A 20952-nucleotide genomic window follows, 5' to 3' on the forward strand; every position below is an offset into this window, starting at 1 on the left:
GGGATTTACATTCATGGCCAAGCCCTCCAACTCCAGAAGGCAATGGAGGAGTGAGATTTGAGTCATCAAGGCTACATTGGCTTTGGATAAAAAAATAAGACTCTGGATTTGAGATAAGGGAGGCAGAAGAACAGAGGAAAGATTTTCAAGGTGTCTGTCTAGAATATGGTGGATCCATATAGGGAGATGGATCACCAGCCCTCTGGCTAGCTGTAGACCTTGAAGTGAAGGTTTACCTATAGGACAGTTAGTACTCAAAATTAGAGCATTTTTCCTCAAAGTTGATAAAGGTTTCAAGAAGAAAGTAAGCGTTCAGAGCAAAAACCAGGATTTCATGGTGTACTCTTACAGCTGATCTCTTTGGTGTCCTGGATGAGAAGCAGTAAGCAGCTAGACAGGTATTAATTTATTAAGTATGTTGCTGTTTTATATTAGTTTTAGTTGTAACCTTTTGTTTCTGATTTGTTACTCAAAAGTGTAACTATATGTCTTGCGCAAATGAATTTTTTAAAATCCTTGTGCTTGCCTAGTGCTAAAGAAGAGACTGAATGAGATGGCAAATAGCAAGTGCTGTATTGTTGTGGTGCTAGTGGGACATGCAGCTGTGGAGTGAATATACAGCTTCAGGGTGTGAAAATCAATGTGAAGGTGGTACTGTCAAGTAATGGGAGTTTGGGAGGAATTTTTTCTGATAGCAGTAATATGGTGGTGCTTCTGACTGGGATATGACCCTTATGATGGTACTTGAACAGCAGTCTGACAGACCATGGTCTGCAGTGTTCTTGGGCAAGAGGAAGAATAATGGCTTTGTCACAAAATCATTGTTTCCTTTGGTAGATGAAATTGTGAAAGAAGGCAGTGATGGGATTGAAAGCAATCAAGAAGAATCTGTAGTTTAACAGAGCTTAGATCATAGGTTAAACCTAGAAACTGCGCTCTGAACTTTAGTTCTGAGGGACATCCGAACCTTGAGGATGGAAGACTTGTAGCTGGAACATGGAGATACGTTTGCTAAGTAGAAAAAACTCAAATACTGATACTGTCTTGTAAGCAAGATTAGCTTTTTTGATGAGTCAACACATTGTCAAACTGTAGAGGCTGCAATCCAGAATAAAGCAAAATTAATAAAAGGATATTGATCAGGTTGTGGACAGAGCAGTCATTCTGCTGCAGGACTTGACTGTCATCTTGAATGAAATAAACGTGCTTTTAAAATGTATGCTGCTGATGGACAAAACCTAGCTGGGAGGTTTGTTTTAACAATCACCACCAAATAAACAGAAAGACTCATTTAATTGACCACATCAGACTGTTTTGTGATAAAAGATGCTGTGTCTTCATTCAAATACCAGTGAGGTGGGTATTTTCCTTCAATTACTGTCTAATGTTACACTAATATAAAAGGAAAGAATACTGCAAAATTGAGCAAAGATATTAAAATTCTGATCCTTTATGCAGACATCTTCTCAATCATGTTTCACATAAAGTAAGAAATGATTTTGTGACTATAAGCATCATTTATTCAGCTTCGGATAGTTGGACTCAACTCTTTTGGCAGTCCTGAGTAGTAAAAACCTCTGGAAAAATGGGCCAAAGATGGATTGAATGCCAAGTAACAGAAACATCAGATTATTGTAACCTGGTTTCCTAATGCATTTTCTTATGCTGTTAGCTGATGTCTAAGAAGTCACCAGTGCCAGCTAAATCTTTTCTTGTGACTGTGGCATTTCAAAGAGCATTCTCTAGTGTCTAATAAAAGGTATGTCCTCATGATGTAGTCTCTCCCTCAGCAGGGATGCTGATCAGGTATCTCTTTTCTACCACAATGTTATTTTCATGAAGCTTGTGGGAATTTAGCAAGTTTCTCACCCCTACTGCACTGTCTGGAACCAGCCAGTAGATCCAGAAAGTTACCGTGGGTTGGGAAAACAGATGCAAACTGTTACACACCTTTTCCAATGTGATCACGTAGTCTTGCCAGTGTGTGGAATCAGCCTAAATATAATGTTTAAGAGTCAAGAAGTAATTACATTAATGGTTGCTGGGAAGTGCAATAGTAATGACAGATGTAACAGCTGGCTAGAAAATGTTGGTTTAGCAATGTTGTCTATGTTAACTTATTAAAATATTGTATGCTATTTTCCACCATTTTATTCCCCTCTTTAACTTATGCATCTAAATTACCCGTTGATTATAGAAGCTATTTGTTAGCTTTTGGATGAACTATGGGTAATTTTTTCCCTTTTTAAATATCAGGGCCAGTAGGCTATCCATGCTGGTGATACTTCAAATAGTCAGGCTCTTTCTAAGGAACAGTGCAGTCAACAAGATATTTGGCCATGCCCTTCTGTGAGATGAGCTGTGCAATTCCCATACAACCTCTATTCTGAATGAGTTTTCTTTGCTTAAACTCCAGAATTCTCTTGATGTTACTGGCTTGGACTGGCTATTCTTGTATTTCCTGTCAGCCTTTAGAAGAAAACATGAATGACTGTTCTTAGTATTGTAAAGACATATTTTTAATAAAGTTTAAATACATGCAAAATGGATTTCAGAATGAAATTAATTTGTGTTGTCACTGTGCAGATAATCTCATAGGTAGGCCAACTGTGTAAATTTGTTTAAAAAAATTAACATCAATATGTAATACAAAATCGAGAGATTTTGCATTTTTTAAAACATTTCAGACTTCTGCTAGTTTGTTAATAATTCAAGGAAACGTGAATCAGTGAGAAAGGGCACTGTACTACTGAAAACTGCACCCTTTGTAGGGATAGGGAATAGATCCAGTTTCCTCCTCTCCCCTCAAAAAAGTTTTTGGAAATACCTCACATTCTTGCAATTTTTGTCAAGCTTTCTTAATCCCCTGTTTTCCCGTGTGGTTCATCTTCTATGAAAACTTTTGTAACTCTTGCTGCCAATTCACAGATGATTGCAGAAGTAATTGGCAGAACCAGACATCCAGAGTTAAAGGACCTCTGTGTATTTTGGCATATTCCTTGACAGCTTCTGGAAGGTCTTCTGCAGATCATGTTTGGTTATCTCCAGTATTGCCCATGTGTAAAGCACAAAATTATCCTAGTGATAGGAAGAAAGGGGTAGAGATTCACTATGAAGAGAGTTCTCTCTAATGTAGATAAGATACTAATGAAGTGAATTAGACTTTGCTCTAGATGCAGTCTAGCCAGTGCTAATGGTGAAAAATGTCTTAATTTATCCCCAAAGCAAAGGAAATCTGGTCCTGGGAAAGTGCCTTCAAATTAATCACACTGCATTATTTAATGGCTATAAAATTATCAGTCCCTTTGGTGTCTGTTAACAGGTTCCCCTGTAATTGCTGTGTGGTTTTCTAGAAGAGGAGAAAATGTAATTTTGTTGTTTAGCATGTTAATCAGAAGTGGTTTGATGTGTTTTAAAATGATATTCAGGTTACCAATGACAATTGCAATCTGTCATATAAAGAGATTAAAAAAAATTTTTTTTTAAAAGTAGCAAGATTGTAGCCTGCACAGGTATTTTCAGCAGTAATGAAAAATCTCTCTTAAACACTGTCATTGCTGAGAACCTTTGAGTGTTCCTCATTCTCTGAAAATTGCTGTAATTGTTGTGCTTTCATCCTTCTGTAAAGGATCTCAACAGTGGGAAACATGGTTTGTAAGCTGACCTTGGGTTCTCCATATGCATGACTACAGCAGATGATGATTTTTCTGCTGCTTATTCCCCCCTGCCAGGCAACCTCCTTTCAAACACTACTAAATTCACCTTTTTTTCCCTCTCTCTGTCTTCTAAGCAGGTACCATGATTTGTATCTATTTCTGGTCCCTTCTCTTCCATTTCTTTGCAAAATGTTCCATTTCCACCATTTCTTCTTTTTTCTTTTTTTTTTTTTTTTTCTTACTAGCACTTTATTTTTTGTCACATTTGTCCAGTGATGGGCTGATAACATTGGCATCTTGGGAGTGATAAAGAATCAGAAGGGAATCCTTTAGGGTTCCTCAGATATACAGGTGTGTAACTAAACTGATTCACATTACAAAAGGGGTTAATCAGAAGTTAAAGACCTTGCAGTCTCTTACATTTAGTGAATGGCTTCCTGCTTGAAGTGGGGGTGATTTGACATTAACTTTTCTGTTCGTGGTTTGTCAGTAGTGACGAAAGTATCCTAACGTAAAACCATAACTGGAATAACTTGTTTCATTTTCTGAGTATTTTCACTGAGATTAATAAAAAAATCAGACATTTTAACTTTAGCTATCACATGTATCTTATAATTATCTGTGTGAATGAGCTAAGACTCCTTACCATTAGTATTTACTCTGATCCCATGGTTTAAGACGACCAGAATAATGAAAAATCGCTTTAAAAAGCAGTGGGGAGTTTTTAGCAAAGCTTCAAACTATTGAGACAAATATTGTCCTGACAGCTAACTCTGCTCTAAAGTGCATCAGATCAGCTATTGTTGTGCTTTGTCTGACTCAAAATGTAAACAATTTGATGTCATTTTAAGTATGTTGTTGTTGGAAAACACATTTTAAAACTCTAATTTAAAAAGAATTAACTCCACTGATGCACTCAGAAGTGAGGAGAAAAGCTATGAGGGCTGACCAAGTAACCCTATGGTGTAAACTACGGAGTGGCCAGCCCCGTCCTGTCCTTTTGAAACCAGATGTTGTATTTGAAGAGAAAAAACTTTGTGTAGCATTGTTGGCAGTCTGGCTGCCTCCAGAGCTGTCTGGAAGCCAGCAGGGAGCTCCCAGGTGATGCACCAAGCCCTTGGATGTGTGGATGTGCTCACTGTTCACTTCTGATCAGGCTACAAACACACCTGAACGCAAAACTCTGCTATTGAAGGGTAAATGAAGTGAGAAAATAGAACAGGTAAAGCCTTTCCAATGACAGAGATGTCATTGACTTCAGCAGGCAGAATTTTACTCTTTTAATCAGCTTTCATTTATTTTTATGAGTGAGTGTGCTTGACAACATGGTAAAAAGGATCAGAAAGGAGCTCATACAGTCTCGCAGGACACCAGCCTGCTCCAGCTGCCATCATGTGCCAGGCACAAAATGACCTTTACATGTGTTGCATTTTCTAGAAATTCCCGGTGTGCTGCACCTAACCAGAGCGGAGGAATGTGGACTTATTTGTATTATTTCCGTCAAGCTTTTTCTGTCATGACTTTGCTCTTCCATCCTTTGAACAAGGAGTTGACATTAGAGAAGGAAAACATCCTCATCCTTGTATGCATGTGGAAATACACATTCTGAAAGCTGCTCTTTACAAAACTTGAAATATCGAAGTCAAGGCTGGCTGCATTTTCAGTCTTTTTTTTTTTTTTTTTTTTTTTTTTTTAATTCTAAAATTACTGTTTTAACCCCTCTGCTCCAGAATGCCACAGGATGGATGTATTTAGTGGTTTATCTAAGTTTCTGAATTACCTGTAGAACATGATGTCACACGCTTTCTCTTAAACTACTAGTTTCTTTTTGCCCTGTTCTCCTATTTTCTGGTGTGGCTGTAAGACTCGCTCTGTGTATCTGCAAAAGATATTCAAAGGATTTATTTTCTTTCCAACATACATATTCTTTATCGCATTAGATTTTTCCAGCTTTGTGCCTTACAGCAAGCAGCATAAAATTAAACCAGTGCAGACTTTTAAAAACTGGTTTAGATATTGTGTCTGTCTTGATTCAGGAGCTATTTAGTTATAAATAATTTCAAGATAAATGTTCACTGAATACCTTATTTTTTGCACTGACTGTATAATTTAAAGCATACTATGTTCAACCTGGGAGTTGTTAGAATATACAAACACTGTAAAGCTTAAAATAGAAACTTCCAAACCAGGGAATGGACAGCAGGAATAAATGTGCTGCGTGAATTGTACAGATGCCTATTATTCTTCTTTTAGAAAATACTATGATAAAGCTTATCTGAATTGTAACGAAGCCATCTGTAAGATCTAATGACTAGAAGTTAAAGCAATGCAAATTCCATGTAGGAGTGCGATGTCCTGAGGGACATATCAGAGGAAGGCTCATTCGATAGCCATCCTGCATCTTTTACCGCTTGCCTTGACACTTGCTGCTGGGAACATAATATGTGATACAAGCCTAAATGGAGCTTCTGGTCTAACCTAAGGTAGCTGCTCTTATGAATTAAATGCAGCATGTTTTTTAAAAAGCTGATGACCACTGATGAAGAAAAAAATACTGAGGAATATGGTGGTTTTACTCCCACAGCTTTGCTTTCATATTTATAATGAAATCTGAAACAAGGTCAGTTTTATGCTTCCTTTTTTTGCTTATGTGGAGGTGGGTATTTTTCACATGTCTTCTTTTTTTGGTGCTAAGTTCTACATGGATCAAATCTCAAGTAACTTAGCAGCAGATTCATATTTTACTGGCTATGTCTATGCAGCCTGGGGTGGATTGCTCAGTCTCCATGCTCCTGGTGGTCTGAAGCCCCTGGCTGATGCCATAGGCTGCTGTGGCTGAGCCAGTCCAGCTTTGCTGGCCTTGGGCTCTGGGTCTGCCCCTGGGGTCCCTGGAACCAGGGTGCCACTTGCCAGAGGAAGGACAAGAGTTGTTTGCGTGTGCCTGCTTTGTAGTGTGTGGATTCACCCACAGAGCTCCAGGAAAAGCCTCTGTGTCTGACAAAAGAACCCTAATAAAACAAATCTGGACTTTGTTTGCTAGACTTTCTGTACACCAGGAAATTCTTACTCAATTTGTTTATTACCTTTTTCACCATAATATTTGCCACCATTGATTAATATAATATTAACTGTTAAATTGTTTGTAAAAAGAGGGGAATTTTTTCTTTCCAGTAAAAGTATTCTCCCCATTTTTGGCCACATGATACTTAGTGTTCTTCCCTGCTCAGCTGCTGCGATTTCTTTAAAAAAGTCAGGCTGTAAATAGTCCTGTTTCCATGCAATGTTGAGCACAGCAGAATTTCAGAGTTTGAAACTGCATCTAGAGGGATCTAGGCTGCTTTCTCTCCTTCTCTCCATCCCTCCTTTCAAGAGACTGATGTCTTGATCACTATTACACCTTTCATGGGATCATGTGGACTGCAAGAAACAGAATTTGACTGATGGTTTTTAAGGTGTGCATTACAGCTGCAAAAGACTAGAAACAAAGATAATATCCTAGACTAAGGACAGATAATAGTGTTTGAAATATTTTGTTAATACTTTTATTTGGTGTGAATATTGGATATGTGAGAAAGGATCATCAGTAAAGCATTTATGTTAATGCAGAACAAATTCATGAGCGTGTGACATTTTATATGAAGAATTTGTTCAGTGGGAATGGATTATGAATATGGTACTAGGGGTGCTGCAGTGTTTGCAGAATACAGTAGAAACTACTTTTCTTCCTTGCCTTCAAAAAGAAAATGCAGTCTTTATAGCAGCATGTACCTTCCCATTACAAAGGAGAGAAAGAACAGAATTTTCCTCTGAAAAATTCTTTTTACTATTTTAACTACCTTTTTATGTTTGGTTAAAGAGGTTTTACTGTCATTAGACTTGCACACACACTCATCCCACTTTGATTTCTCCCATCCTCCACCTTGTCAACAGTCTCATTTTTGTAGGGTGAAGATGAAGTGAGAAGAAAAATGACTTGTGCTTTCTCTTTCCATTTTTTCTTGCTCTAATGTATATACAAAGGCTGAATGAATTTTCAGTGTTCTTGCATGCTAGTTTCCTGCTTATTACTTATTTTCCAATAGCACTCACAGGCCCGCACTGTGTGGATGGACATGAGATTGGCAGAGCGTGTGAGAAAAGGTGATGCCATCTGGGGAACCGAGGCAAAGAAAACCAAAGTTGCTTTCCCAATATCAGGCAGAATTATGTCACAAAGCTGAATTTTGAGATTAAAAAAATTGAGTTTTTCTTAAGTGCAGACTGTCCTCTCTTGGTGTGCATTTGATTTTTGAAACAATATTTTTTACTAAACCCAGTCCTCTGCATCTTCCTCACATCTCAGGCAGTTAGTTATTGAAATATATTCTAAAGTTGCAGACAGTCACAAACAAGTGAAATGTAAAGAAGTGAGAGGACAGAGGGTATTTCAGTTAAATCATTCTATTGCTCACTGAGGAACTACTAGTGTCTAGTTCCTGTTCATGGAGGCATGTTGGTATAGGTAGGCCTATACTGATGGGAGAGGCATCTATTACAGTAGCCTACTTTGATCTGATAAAGTAAAATAATCTATACTGCGGGAAAATAATTTTACCAGTGTTTCTACTTTTATGTTGCTGAACTGTTTCTTCCCTCTGTATCAGGCAGAGTTTACTTGTTGTATAGAAATGGTCTGACATTAGATGTTCTGTCACTGTAATAAATTTACTGTGGTTGTCCTGATGTCAAAATTAAGCAAAAGTGAAGTTGTGTTAAAACAAAACTTGTTTCACATATTGGTTCCTCAAAAAGGGACAAGAGAGCTTAAAAGTATGGGGCTCCCACTGGCATAGGTTTGCTCTCTTTCACCTGGGCTAGATGGAGGAGGTCTGCAGTCATTTTCTCTAACCAGTTGTTGGCTTTGCTTTGACTGGGTCAGTCTCCACTCTGGTATGGTTGCCATTGTGGCGGGGGCACCAGCACGTGCTGCCTGCCGAAGGTTGGTGGCTTGGCTGTGGATGTCCACAGTCTTCTGCAGGTAGTGTGAGCTCCAGCTGTCTGAAACCCATCTGCTCTGCTGGGGAAAAGTGCTGGAAAGTCTCCAGAAAAAACCCACAACTGTCTGATGTCCCACCTAGAGCCAAAGTATGAGAGTCAAGTTTGGCACTTGGTCGGTTTATCAGCAGGACAGGCTTGATTATAGCTGTCTGATGTTTGTTGGTGATGAACTACAAGAAAAAAAGAAAGGAGTGATATATGACTATGGGAGAAGTCTCTGAGAAAATGCCGTCAGACTGGAAGGGGTGCCTATTTATTCCTAGAAGTCTGCTCACAGTATCTTGTAATGTTTTTATGCATGAATGTGCATCTGAGTATACAGTTGTATGATCATCTGCATGACTTTTCTTTTTTTCTTTCTCACAGTGCATGCCAATTAAAGGCCTTGGATTTGTGCTTGGAGCCTACAAATGTATTTGCAAGGAGGGATTCTATCATCCCAACGTCTTCTCAGTGAACAGCTTTCAGAGTAAGTGCCTTTGCTTAAGTTTAAAAAAAAAAAAAAAAAAAAAAAAAGAAAACAGAGCTAGCATTAATAATGCAGGGCTCCTTTTTATCCTCGTCAGGGTTATACAGTAAAATCCCAGTGGTTTGCCGCTCTTGGATTATATAATCACTTAAGGAGTTCTAGCCCTTTTGGTTTGTCATTCACAATACTCTTGAGGATCCTGTAAAACATACCCGCTTGAAGAATATTTGGTTTGTAAATAAATTTAAAAACATGAAAAGAAGTCTTGCTATGGGGAAATAGAGATTTCTGGCATCTGTGCTCAAGCACAAGGATTGAGGAAATTAATCTAGTAATTTTCTCTTTGGTCAGGAAAAACTAGAATGCCCTAGCCTCTGGCTTTGTGTGGGCTTTAATTGTTTTCATTTAACTTCATTTGCAAAGGAGAATCCAAAGGAACATCCAAACTCTAATACTTGTGATGGGGTATTAGAGATGGGTTCAGCCTGAGAGTATGGTTGGCTGTATGGATATGGATGACTTAGCCTACAGTTGCCTAGGACACGCATCATATGGTACTTAGACTGAGTTGTCCACAGTAAGGGAAACGGAACTTTGTTGATGCTCAGCGGGGAAAATATATAAACTGCTGCCCAAAGCTAATGTCTATTACTTTCATCATATGACCAAAAATCTCTGCACAGATTTTGCACTGCAATTGTTGCAGTTGTATTAGTAGAGCTCATACTGCAGTCACAGGTGTAAAGCTGTTGCTTGAAGGTGTAACAAGGCATCCTTCTCTGCCTCCTGCTTTTGAGTGAATACCATCCCCAGCTTCTTTGCACCATCCTTTAGCCGAAGGTTCATGTTGTCAGCTCTCTGCCGCAGGAGCAGTTTGTATGAGATGCCCGGGGAATGGTGATGAGTGGCTTTCACCAAGCTTGGTCCAGGACTGTGTGTATTATCTCCTGCCTTGTGTGAACATAGCTGTTCCTGTTCCACTATAGAAATACCTCTAGTACTATTCAACACTTAACATGCACCTCTGTGATACAACTTAGGTACAACTCAGGTGTTCTGTACTTGTAAATCACATGCAGGATTATACGACACAGTACTTGTATAAGCATGCCCCTGTGCTACAGAGCTGCAAATAAAGCTTCCAACTTCCTTCTTATATTAGTTACTCCTGAGCTCAGCTTGTTTACATAAAAAGTGTTGGGGAGTATAGGTGAAAGGTGAGTAACTTTTAGTATTAGGAAAGCTTTAGAATTCCCTATTTGTTTGCAGCACTGAGTTCCAGATATTAAATCCTTTGACATGTGTCATGGGTTGGCCCATTTTTTATTGATTTGATCTGGTTTGCATATAGATTGGCCAAGATATCTTACCCTTAACTCAGTATGTCTCATATATATATATATATGAGATATACATATCATGTCTCCTGTAGATATATATAGCATGAATAGCACAGTGTGTTTGTTCAACAGTTTACCTCGTGAGTGTTTGTTTCCCTTCTCCATATTGTAGAGTGTTGCAGAAGGCAGCTTTGTGATAGTGCTTTTTCTTGGGGCTCTGTGAATCTTTTGACAGAATAAGGATGATGTTTGTTTGTTCCTGCAGTGCAGTGAATTACAGTGGAGTTGGGATTTAACTCCTTGAATGAACACGTAAAAAAATCATCCTTAGATTTTTGTCATACCAAATGCCACAGAACACACAAAAATAATGTGGCTAGAGATTGTAACAGCATTGATCATTAGCGATGAGATTAATTGTATCTAATATCAGCTGTCTAAAATGTATATGCTAGGTATGTATTAGTCACCTAGGTTTTAACTGCAGTCGGCACCAAGAGCATGACTCCCCTGGAAGGTAATTCTGCTGCTTTAGAAGGCAGAATTTGTTGTTGGATGGAAAAGTAACTCTTCAGGCAAATAACCTTTTTTCTCCATTTACTATGGAAGGAGGAGCCTATGATACCTTAGATTGGATGTTTAGCTTCTAAATAGCTAACATAGAGTGAAATTTGTCTCATGAAAGTTTTTGCATATGCTGATATTTTAGGGTGTGTAATTATATGATCTGGGGCCACTTTGATTTGAGCATGTGTTACTGTGAGCTAACAAAAACATCAGTTTGAAAACAGTCAGTAATAAAGAACTGCTTTAATTCACACAGATGCAGCTCAATCTGCCAAGCTCTATAGGTGATTTCAAAAAGTGAACAGTGAGACAGCTAGTGTGAGATTGGAAACGGCTGTGTAGTAATGGGAGAAAAAACAGTGGTTCAAGGGAACTTAGCCCTGTCACTCAGCTGCATTTAATAAAAAGAAAAAGGAAAACGACGACATAGTTAAAATGGCTGTAGTATGTATTTGGAGGTTCAAAATTATGCTAATGCAGGAATTCTAGACATGAATCCTGCAAGCAGTTTTTGACAGGAACTATCTGACCTGAAGATCTTTTTGTGGAGACAGATTGGTGAAGTCTGATGATGAGAGGTGAAACTGAGTAGAAATGTTAATCGTTTAGAAAGTATTCCTAGTGGAAGGAAATAAAGAGGCAGGAAAGATTTGCAGGTCTCGAGATGTAAGCAAGCAGGTAGATAGAAAAAATAACCAGTTTTGTAGTTCTGTGGACTGAAAAATTGGATCAAGTGTGTCATGTTTTGAAATGGGAGCATTTCTCAATGATACTGGGATTCTGCACCCACAGCAAGATGTGGTTAAATACAGTTGCACATTGTGCCTGAAGTGTCAGACTTTTAAGTGGGGGCAAGGTTCTGCTTTAGGTCCAGATGAATGTTATGGATTGAGTCTGAAAGATAGTTATATAAAATAGCTTTGCAGGGATGTTGGGCACTCTGCACGGTTTGCTGTTGAGAAGGCTTAAAAGATTGCTTATCTGCCTCCTCTGCAAACTCAAGTGGGGACCTGAACACCAAGATGCAATATTGTATAAACAGTGTTTTCCATATGAAAGATTCTGAAAATTGATTGCTTTTCTGACTTAAAGCAGCACAGTGTTACTGCTCCCAGGGAGGTCACACGTTGCAGGTTCCATAGTGTATGTGGGACAGGGGCACAGCGGAAATTTAGGCTGTTCTCTTACTGAATAGGAAGCCAGGTAGGAGAGTGTTTCCCTCCCAAGTCTGAGTTTCTTCTTCAGAACTGACGATGCTGAAATACGTAAAACCCTTCTGGTTTTAGTGCATTAGTTAATGAGGACCCTGGGTACTAGTGGGGCACAGAGTTACTGACGTATTCCCAGGACAGAATTTTGAGGACAGAAATTGATTTTAGAAAAAAATGTATTTCGTGTATGCAAGTTGCATTAACCTGTAAGTGCTTGAGTATGTGATTTTGCACTTTTCCCTAAAGGCTTATTTTAGGTAGCACTATTAGTATAGGTAGAATAGACTGACTGTTGACTATATACATTTTAACATTCTTGTAACATCCTTCTCAAAGTACTTAGGTTCTCTGCCTCAGCTGGTAATCAGGTTTGCATTGGAAAATCCTTAGTAGAACAGCAGTGCTTTGTTCATTCTTTAGCAATGCATCATCCATATATTACAGAGATTCTGCTCAGCTCTTGCTGTTCAGATGTGGAACCTGCCCTGTGCAAAAAGGTGCTTACACCAGAGGTGGCTCTTTTGTCTGGATGTGGGACTTTACTGTCTCTAATGGTGCTATGATCACATAAAAAGTCCCAAGAGGGGTTTCCAGTTCAACGGGAATTCCTACTTTTTACATCTGCCCTTTGGCTTTGATTCTTCAACACAACTCACACGTGCAGATCTTTGCATGTATGAAGGCTGTCACTGACTTCAGTGATCCTTTTCTGGGGTGAGGATTATGACCATGGCTGATTACCAGGTTTTAATGCGAGCAAGTCCACTTACATTCACACATGCTGAGTTACTGCGGTATCGCTGATGCTACTGGTGGTGTTCCTAATTTACTCCATTATAGAACAGGAGCCCAATCAGTCTTTTGTTCTGCTCAGTGCTCAGCGTGCGCTGTACTTTCTGTGTTCATCTGCTGAGTTTTGACTGGGGTCTGGGATGATTTTGTTTGGAATGGTAGCAGTCCCTGCCCTGGCACTTAGCAGCCTGTTGTGCCATTCTCTGCAGGAACATCTCAGCTGGCAATGTCTCAGCTGCTGAGGCAGCCCTTGAATAGCAGAGTGTGCTTAGGAGAACCCAAGCTGATGAAGAGTTACCCTCAGGAGACCATTTCAAAAACAGATGGGCTGATCAGACTGCAAAGTAAGAGTGGGATAGAAGAGGGAAGAAGTAGGAATAAAACATGGTAGAAGGGACATAGCTGAAGCACTTAAGCTTTTTGTTTTATTTTTCCAATACCCAAGCATTTTCCTTATTGTATTATACTTCATATTAGGTTGTGTCCATGTTTCTACTTTCCACCAATTCTTTGTTTTTTTCTCCTTCCATTTTATCATTCTTTTTTGTTACTGCTTTTTTTTTTTTTTTTCCTCCTTTTCTTTTTTCCTTGAGGACGGTACTTTTTTACACCTTCCTCATCCTCGGTTTGAACTCTTGCAGCACAGTCTTTCAGTGTTTGCTTCCAACTCATCTGTGTTAGCGCTAAAACTGCTGCTGCATTATATGCAAAAGAATTGACTTCTTGTCCATTTACCTTACCAGTGTCTAAAATCTTTTTGCCATCTTTTGGGGAGAAAAAAATGATTTTTTTTTTTCACTGGAAGAGTCATATATAATCCCAAAGAGCTGCTGAGATAGGAAAAGGCATGGCACAGTGAAATCTCTAACAGTGCTGTAAGAGGCAGTAACTTCATGCTTGGCTTGGACTGTCTATGGTTTGAATTGGACATTACATTGACTTTGGTGAGGGGACAGAGACAGACATAAAGGGCAGAAATGTTCAATATTTCAGGGCAGCAGTGCCCTGAGACATATAATCAGAGCAAGGGTGTGGGTATACAAGCAAGCTCCTAGTCAGTGGAAAATACAGTGATCACTTCTTTCGCAAGAACTTCTTTAGAAGGTCTTTTTGTCAAGGAGACAAAACAAACAAAAAAAAAAGGTGTGAATTGTTAATAATTCCTTATCTCATAATGTAAAATCTCAAGTAGATCCAATTTTTTGGATCTTTCTTACATTAGCTATAATGAAGAATCATTTCAAAGTCAAAAGATATTCACCAGATAATCAGTCATAGGTGGTAGTGCAGGAGATGCATATCAGTGATCTTCCTTTGTATACAGCAGACAGCGTGACACTAGACACATCTAAGCTTGTTGTTGCATTATGAAGTCATACCCTTCAGAGATTCACTGCAACACACAATTGCGTATTGGCTGTTATCCCTGTAGTATGTGACGAGCATACACATGAAGAAACTTCCATGCATGACTCAGATAAGAAAATGCTTGATAAAATGGATTATAATGTGTTTGAAACAACTTTCAAGGATGAACATTTCAGAAATAAAGTAAGAACATCAAGTTTAGGACTATGCAAAATTATCAAGCCATATTCATGTAATACTTGTGATTTAAGTAATCTCATAACTTTAGGTTTTAAATTATATTTTTTCAGTGGTTAAGTTTTACACTGGAAATAATTCATTTAGTTACCACAGTAAAAACTTATTAAAAATGGCTCAGGTGTGACTCAGAAACATGAGGTTTAAAAGAGATTAAATAATCTTTTTGGAGATGGGCTAATGGAAGGGCAACTCTGTATGGAAATGATAAAGCAGTGGGTGTGCGGCGGAAAAGCAGCTTGACATGAGTGCAGATATTGAGGAAAAAAGTGAAAAACTCAGGCAGTAGGTAGTGCAGTCTTCATTTGGATATGCAATATGGAGGCTGTGACTTCTGTCTGTGACAGAGGGCAAGTGTGGGTCCATTGCTCTAGCTCTAAGTTAGAAAACAGAGATATAATGTTAGATATGGAAGAAGGTGGTTTCTGGCAAAGTTCTTAGAAGGATAATGGCAGAGTTCCATGGCTGTTTGCTCAGAAAAGAAGTTTCAGTCCTAGGATATCTTCAGGGTTCATGTTCCTTAGAGGTTCTCCACTTTCTTGGGATGCCCAAGCATGGTTATTTTCCAACATTTCCCTTCAAGCCTCCCACAGTCTGGGTCAAAAAGACACAAGATCTCTTACTCCTGTCTGCTTGTAGCTAAGAAAATCTGGCTACCAGACATTTGCTATTAATTCACTACATAGCATCTTTATGAAATTGAGGAACAATCTGAAATAGGATCAGAGATTGTACTGTGAACATTAAGTAGTTAATGGGTCTGCTCTTCGTGTGTCTGTGTAAAATTGTTTCCTTATTCCCAAATCTTTGATGTAATTTTTTCCCCATTCAGAAGTCTCCTTCAAAGAATTTCCCGTGCAGTTTTAGCCCACTTTAAATACAATGGGAAAGTGTTTGGTGCGTAATAAGAAGACTTTCCCTCATGTCTAAATTGGTCTGTGTTTTTTTGAACATGACAAAGGAGAGTGAAATGAGAAAAGCAGCCCTGGCAAGCCATTTTGTAACTTGGGAGAGGCCAACGGGGAGGGAAGGGGAGTCGGCAGAGGACTGGTTTGCTCCTGTATGGATGAACTGACCATCCTGTACAGCTAAAGGTGTCTCCCCTTACCCTTCTGATACTTTCAGGAAAGGATGCAGAAACTCGCTTTTCTGGCAGTGAATTGTCAGAGGAAGTGTACACTTGCCTACCCTGCCGGGAAGGATGTTCTTACTGTACAGATGATACTCCCTGCTATGCACAGGAGGACAAGTATTTACGGCTGGCTATCATCTCATTCCAAACGCTCTGTATGCTGCTGGACTTCATAAGCATGCTGGTAGTCTACCATTTTCGCAAGGCAAAGGTAAGCAGACATGTTTTACTTGATATTCCTGCTGCTTGTGCGGTATAGACTCATTTATGTTAGGTGTACAGCTTCTCATTTTGACAGTCAGTTTCTCAGGTAAGGAGCTCAACTCAAGGAGAGGATGGGATTTCCAAACAGGAATGCTTTGCTTTAGGCATGGAGGTACCTAAATTGTATATGTAGTTTTTGAAAAAAAAAAAAAAAAAAAAATGCTGAGCAATTAGTGTCTCCCAGTGAAATCAGCTTACATTTATAGATGGTCATCAAAAATCAAGGAAACCTATTATTTTTGAAGTAATATTGGAAAATCAATCCAATTATGCAGGTATGTAAGGAGGCGTGTGGATAGTTATTGTCTTGGTATCTTGAAAGTCTCTGTTTTACCACTGCTGGGAATGATGTTTGGTTTCTATATATTTGAGAGACTAGCTGGAAAATAATTATATCAAAGAGAAATCTTTCCAAATAATTCTAGTTCCTAGAGAGTTTAAACATGATTCGTATGGTTAAAGATTTTTTTTTTCTCTAAAATATGAATATATTTTATTCTGTAAATATATTTTAGTCTGTAAATTGCTCATATAGGCTACAGTTGTGTTTTATGTACTAACCTAATGAACTTTCTGCTTTACCTCAGAATCTTTTAGCATATAAGATCTTGTGGAATCTCACTGTTGCCTCAGTAAATGCAGAATATTCTCTGAAACTTCCAATTTACTAAAAAAAAAAAAAAAAAGAATTGAAGCTGGCACATATTCACTACCTACATTTGAGAGATGTAGGTGTGCACACAATATGCTACATTGTTGAAATTAATAGCTTCATCCACTTTCCATAACTAGATAAGCATTTCCATTTTGGTTTTTGGAACACTTGATCCCACGGTCTTCTAGTCCTACAGTGTCTGTCTTACAAATGTGTGGCTCATTTTGAAAGACTTTAATATCCTGGCAGGAAATCACAAAACAAGCAGTAACATTATTTTTTTTTTTTCCTCCTCTTCTGTTTCTGACAGCCTTTGTATTTAATGATATCGCATAAAATGATACAAATTACAGACTTAATTGTATTTATAAAGATTTTCATTATGAAAAGTCTGTTGTAGGCATCTGTTTAGTTGCTTAACATTAACTTAGCAGAAGAACTTAATTCCAGTTTTGTGAGGTTTTAGTCCACATGGTAATGTTACTCGCTTTTAATGTCATAGGCAACATCATGAAAGAAGCATTCCTTGTGAGTAAAATCTTTACTCTCTAGACCTACAAAGTGAACAGAGTAGATTACTTCATATGCAGATATTGCAAGTTTGGCCTGACTTTTTTTTCCACACTGAAATACTGATTCTTTTATAAGAAATTTCTATACTTTCTCAGAAATAGTTTGAGATCAGAGATGAGTAAAATTCTGTACACTTTTGCACTTGTACACTTACATATGTTCTGATACATGTATCCTATACAGTAAAAAAAGGATATATCTTAATAAATATATTACAGAAATCATGTCTTTCACAAAACTTGCTAATAAGGAAAGGTGCTTTTTTACTTTTATTATGATTAGTCATTTCTCCAAAATTGGGCTATGAGTAAAGAACCAGATGGGATCTGAATATTTAATACCAAAGCAATACCAAAGAGGCATATACACGCCTTTCCTTGTTTCTAAAGAACTTTTCAGTCTTTATGAAAAGATTTGAACTTATTTTGTTCCAAGTTACCTCTTATCATTAGGCATCATGACATCTAAGTGAGAACCAGACATAAAACAAAACATTATTTTTTCCAGAAAGAAAAGCAATGCCTTTGAGACATTGCATTTCATTTAGTTGAATTCAGTTATAATTTTGTTACCTTAGAGGAGAGTTGACTTTGCTCTAAATGTATACTTTGCAAGGAGGAGGGGAGGAAAAATGAGACAAAAAAATAATATGGTGATTAACAAACCTTTTCTGTATGATCGATGTTTTCAAGGAATATGAACTGATAAATAGATGTTCCATTGCTTTTCATTTCATTCAGCTGAGTTTTTTCTTGGATTCCTTTCATGTTTTTTATCTTGTTGGTACAGCATGATTTTAAAAAGAAAAAGATCATGTGTGATTACCATGAAATGAGAAGCTGTATGAAGGGCAAACATACTGAGAACAATGAGTATTTGCATAAGAAAACTGCTGGTTACATTGGATAATGACAGAAATCTGGAGTGAAGGAAGAAAACCAGTAACTGACTGTGTACTGTCCACCAAGGGGGAAAAATAATGAAAATGAAAGAACAGATATTTAAACACATTCAAAGTATCTGCATTTTGAGAACTTCCAACTGTTAGTGAAACAAACATCAATTAGATTAGTATATCTATCTCTGATTAAAGTTACTGTATTAAACTGCTCATTTCTGTTGTGCTGATGGGTGACAGAGAAGAGCATTGTTTGGATTCTCTCCCATGTATGGCACTACAATATTTAAATAGTTGCACAAAGCAATTTTTAATACAGCTTTTTAACAGAAATAATGGTGTACTGCAACCATATCAAGAAGCAATCTTTAAAGTCTTTAAAAGAGAAAAAGATGGGGGCTAGGAATCAAAAATGCTAAATTCTGAAAAGAATGAAGATTAGTTATGTGGCATTTTGGTACAGTGGTTGATCAATAAAATGGGAAGGCAAATGGGAGCAGGTTACCACTCTAGTAAAAGTGACTGTGCAAAACAGTACTTAATGATTGTACTTTACAAAGGCTCCTGGTAAATATTAACTTCAAAAAGCTAAGGTCTTGAAAAGTTATGGTCTGACAATAGAAAGCACCTTGGCAAGAGACACACGTGGCACCTTAACTGTGACACTGTGATTATAATAATTCAGACAAAGAATGATAAAGACCAAAAAGGCCTTCTAGATCATGATGGAGGTTACAACCTTGGTCTCAGAAAAAAGAGCAGATGCAGCTTATAAGTATTTTAGAGAAGAGAAGAAATACTTACTCAGATCATAATGGTTACATATACTGTGACCAATCTGTACTTATAATGGAAACTGCTGTGGAAGAGTCGCTCGTTGGCTTAGTTTCATCAACAGTGTGGAATATATGCTAGATCCAAGCCAGTTACTAAAAGATTAACCATTCGTAAAAGATCTATTGCTCCACTTTCAAAGAACAGAGCAATGAGAACAGAGGTGTTTTGAACAATTACAGCTAAAGTGTCATTGACAGAATGTGACGATATGACTTTCATTTTGACATGATCTTTATTACTGACCTAGGATGTAATAATAATGATCTACAGGGAAACCTGGTAAATACCAACCAAAGTGGTTCCACAAGTGAAAGATCTTGACAAAATGAATGGTAGAAAGTAGGCAACGCCTATAGCAAGCCAGATGACTGGCTTCTAAAAGCCAGGCTTCTCTTTAGAGGAACCTTTAGATGTCTCTGCTTTTAGAACTTCTAAACAGTCCTCTTCAGACTTCTGAAAAAAATCCTCTACAAAACTGCTATATTATTTACTGTGGAGTAAGCTACTGCTTACATTAACAACAGTAGAGGAGGAATGGAAGATAGGAAAAGTGATATCTGTGTTTATAAGGACTTCCCATAATGGTAACAAGAACTAAAGATCAGTAGGTCTAACTTACACGCTTGCAAATTCATAGAAATGGTAATAAAAATAGAACTACTGGGTCCATGGATAAGTGTGGGAAGTCAGCTTTTGTGAGAATGTGATGCCCTACAAATGTATTTATAGCTCTGTGAAGGTGGATTATGAGCATGTGGATGTGAGAGTACCTTTTCCAAGATCCACCACAAAAAGCTCTTAAAAATTTTGATCTTGAGGGGCTAGGTGAGCTACACTTCTTGTAGGTAATCAAGAGATGACAAAGGAAAGACCATGTGGGAAATATGACATAAAATTATGTCAGACAGGGAGATGTTGACATGTGAACAAATGTTCATGGTTCTTCTAAAGATATCACTTAAAGGGATCTCTCAGGTGGTTAAAAAAAATCAAGTGTTTTATACAACTTCTAGTTGCTTTATGTCACTCATTGGCAAAGAATATTATGGATCCCAAAGTAAAAATTAATTCAAATAGAGTTTAGAAGTAATCATGAAAGATATTGTGATTATTGTCTGTTTAAACACAGTGGTTTTGGTGAAACATCTGGTGCAGGAAACACATAATTTTTGTTGTTGAAAACTGGGAGGATAGACCAGGAAGGATCTCTGCTGTTCTGCTTCTTTAATAGTGCAGCACAGACTGTGACCTGAGGTAGGACACTTGAGTCTGAATCAGAAAACCATTCTTATGTTCTCTTGGCAAAGAGTAATTACATTAGATTTCATGCCTCTTCTTGAAAACATTGTAGTTACTCATATAGACTTGCATGTTTGATAGGTGGCAAAACAAAATTCAACTCATTTGTCCAAGACACAATTAGTCCAAACTATCACCGGTAACACTGACCAAAATCTTGGCATTACCAACCTGTAAATGAAACTGCAAATTAGTGACTTCAAGCAGTAGTCAGCATTGGCAAACAGTACAAAATGGAACTGCAGAAAGATACTGTGAGAAAGCTCAGATCAATGCTGAGAAATTCATTTGAGGCTTTGTCAAACACAGGTGAAAGTGACTCAGCAGCCCCAAGATTAGCTCAGCAGCAATGATATTAAACTGCAAGAGTCATAACTGAAGAAAATCACAGGCAGAAAATGTGGCTTTTTGCCGAGAGAAGGGAAAAATCCAAAATGATAAGAATAAAAAATTTGGAAGAAAACACAGAAAGAGTAGCAGAAGCTAAACCACTAGTGGAAAGCACTGTAGGTAGGGAAAGACAGAAAAAGATGAAAAATGTAACAGATAAAGCAGATGCCACTGCTTTAATGGGAAAAGACAAAGCATTCCAGTAGGAGAGTAAATTCAGGAAATGT

General features: G+C 37.9%; 1 protein-coding gene across 2 annotated transcripts in view; it reads left to right on the top strand.

Moving 5' to 3' along the window:
* The window catches only part of GPR158 (G protein-coupled receptor 158), a 196947-nt gene that overhangs the window by 73702 nt on the left and 102293 nt on the right, over positions 1-20952 (top strand). For both annotated transcript variants that reach the window (XM_032991213.2, XM_032991221.2), the window contains exons 3-4: positions 9060-9162; positions 15803-16020. In XM_032991213.2, coding sequence (XP_032847104.1) covers positions 9060-9162; positions 15803-16020 — 321 coding nt within the window. The remainder of the gene's footprint in view (positions 1-9059; positions 9163-15802; positions 16021-20952) is intronic.

Source organism: Tyto alba, unplaced genomic scaffold (genome assembly GCF_018691265.1).
Source record: "Tyto alba isolate M040663 unplaced genomic scaffold, T.alba_DEE_v4.0 Super-Scaffold_38, whole genome shotgun sequence".
NCBI lineage: Eukaryota > Metazoa > Chordata > Aves > Strigiformes > Tytonidae > Tyto > Tyto alba.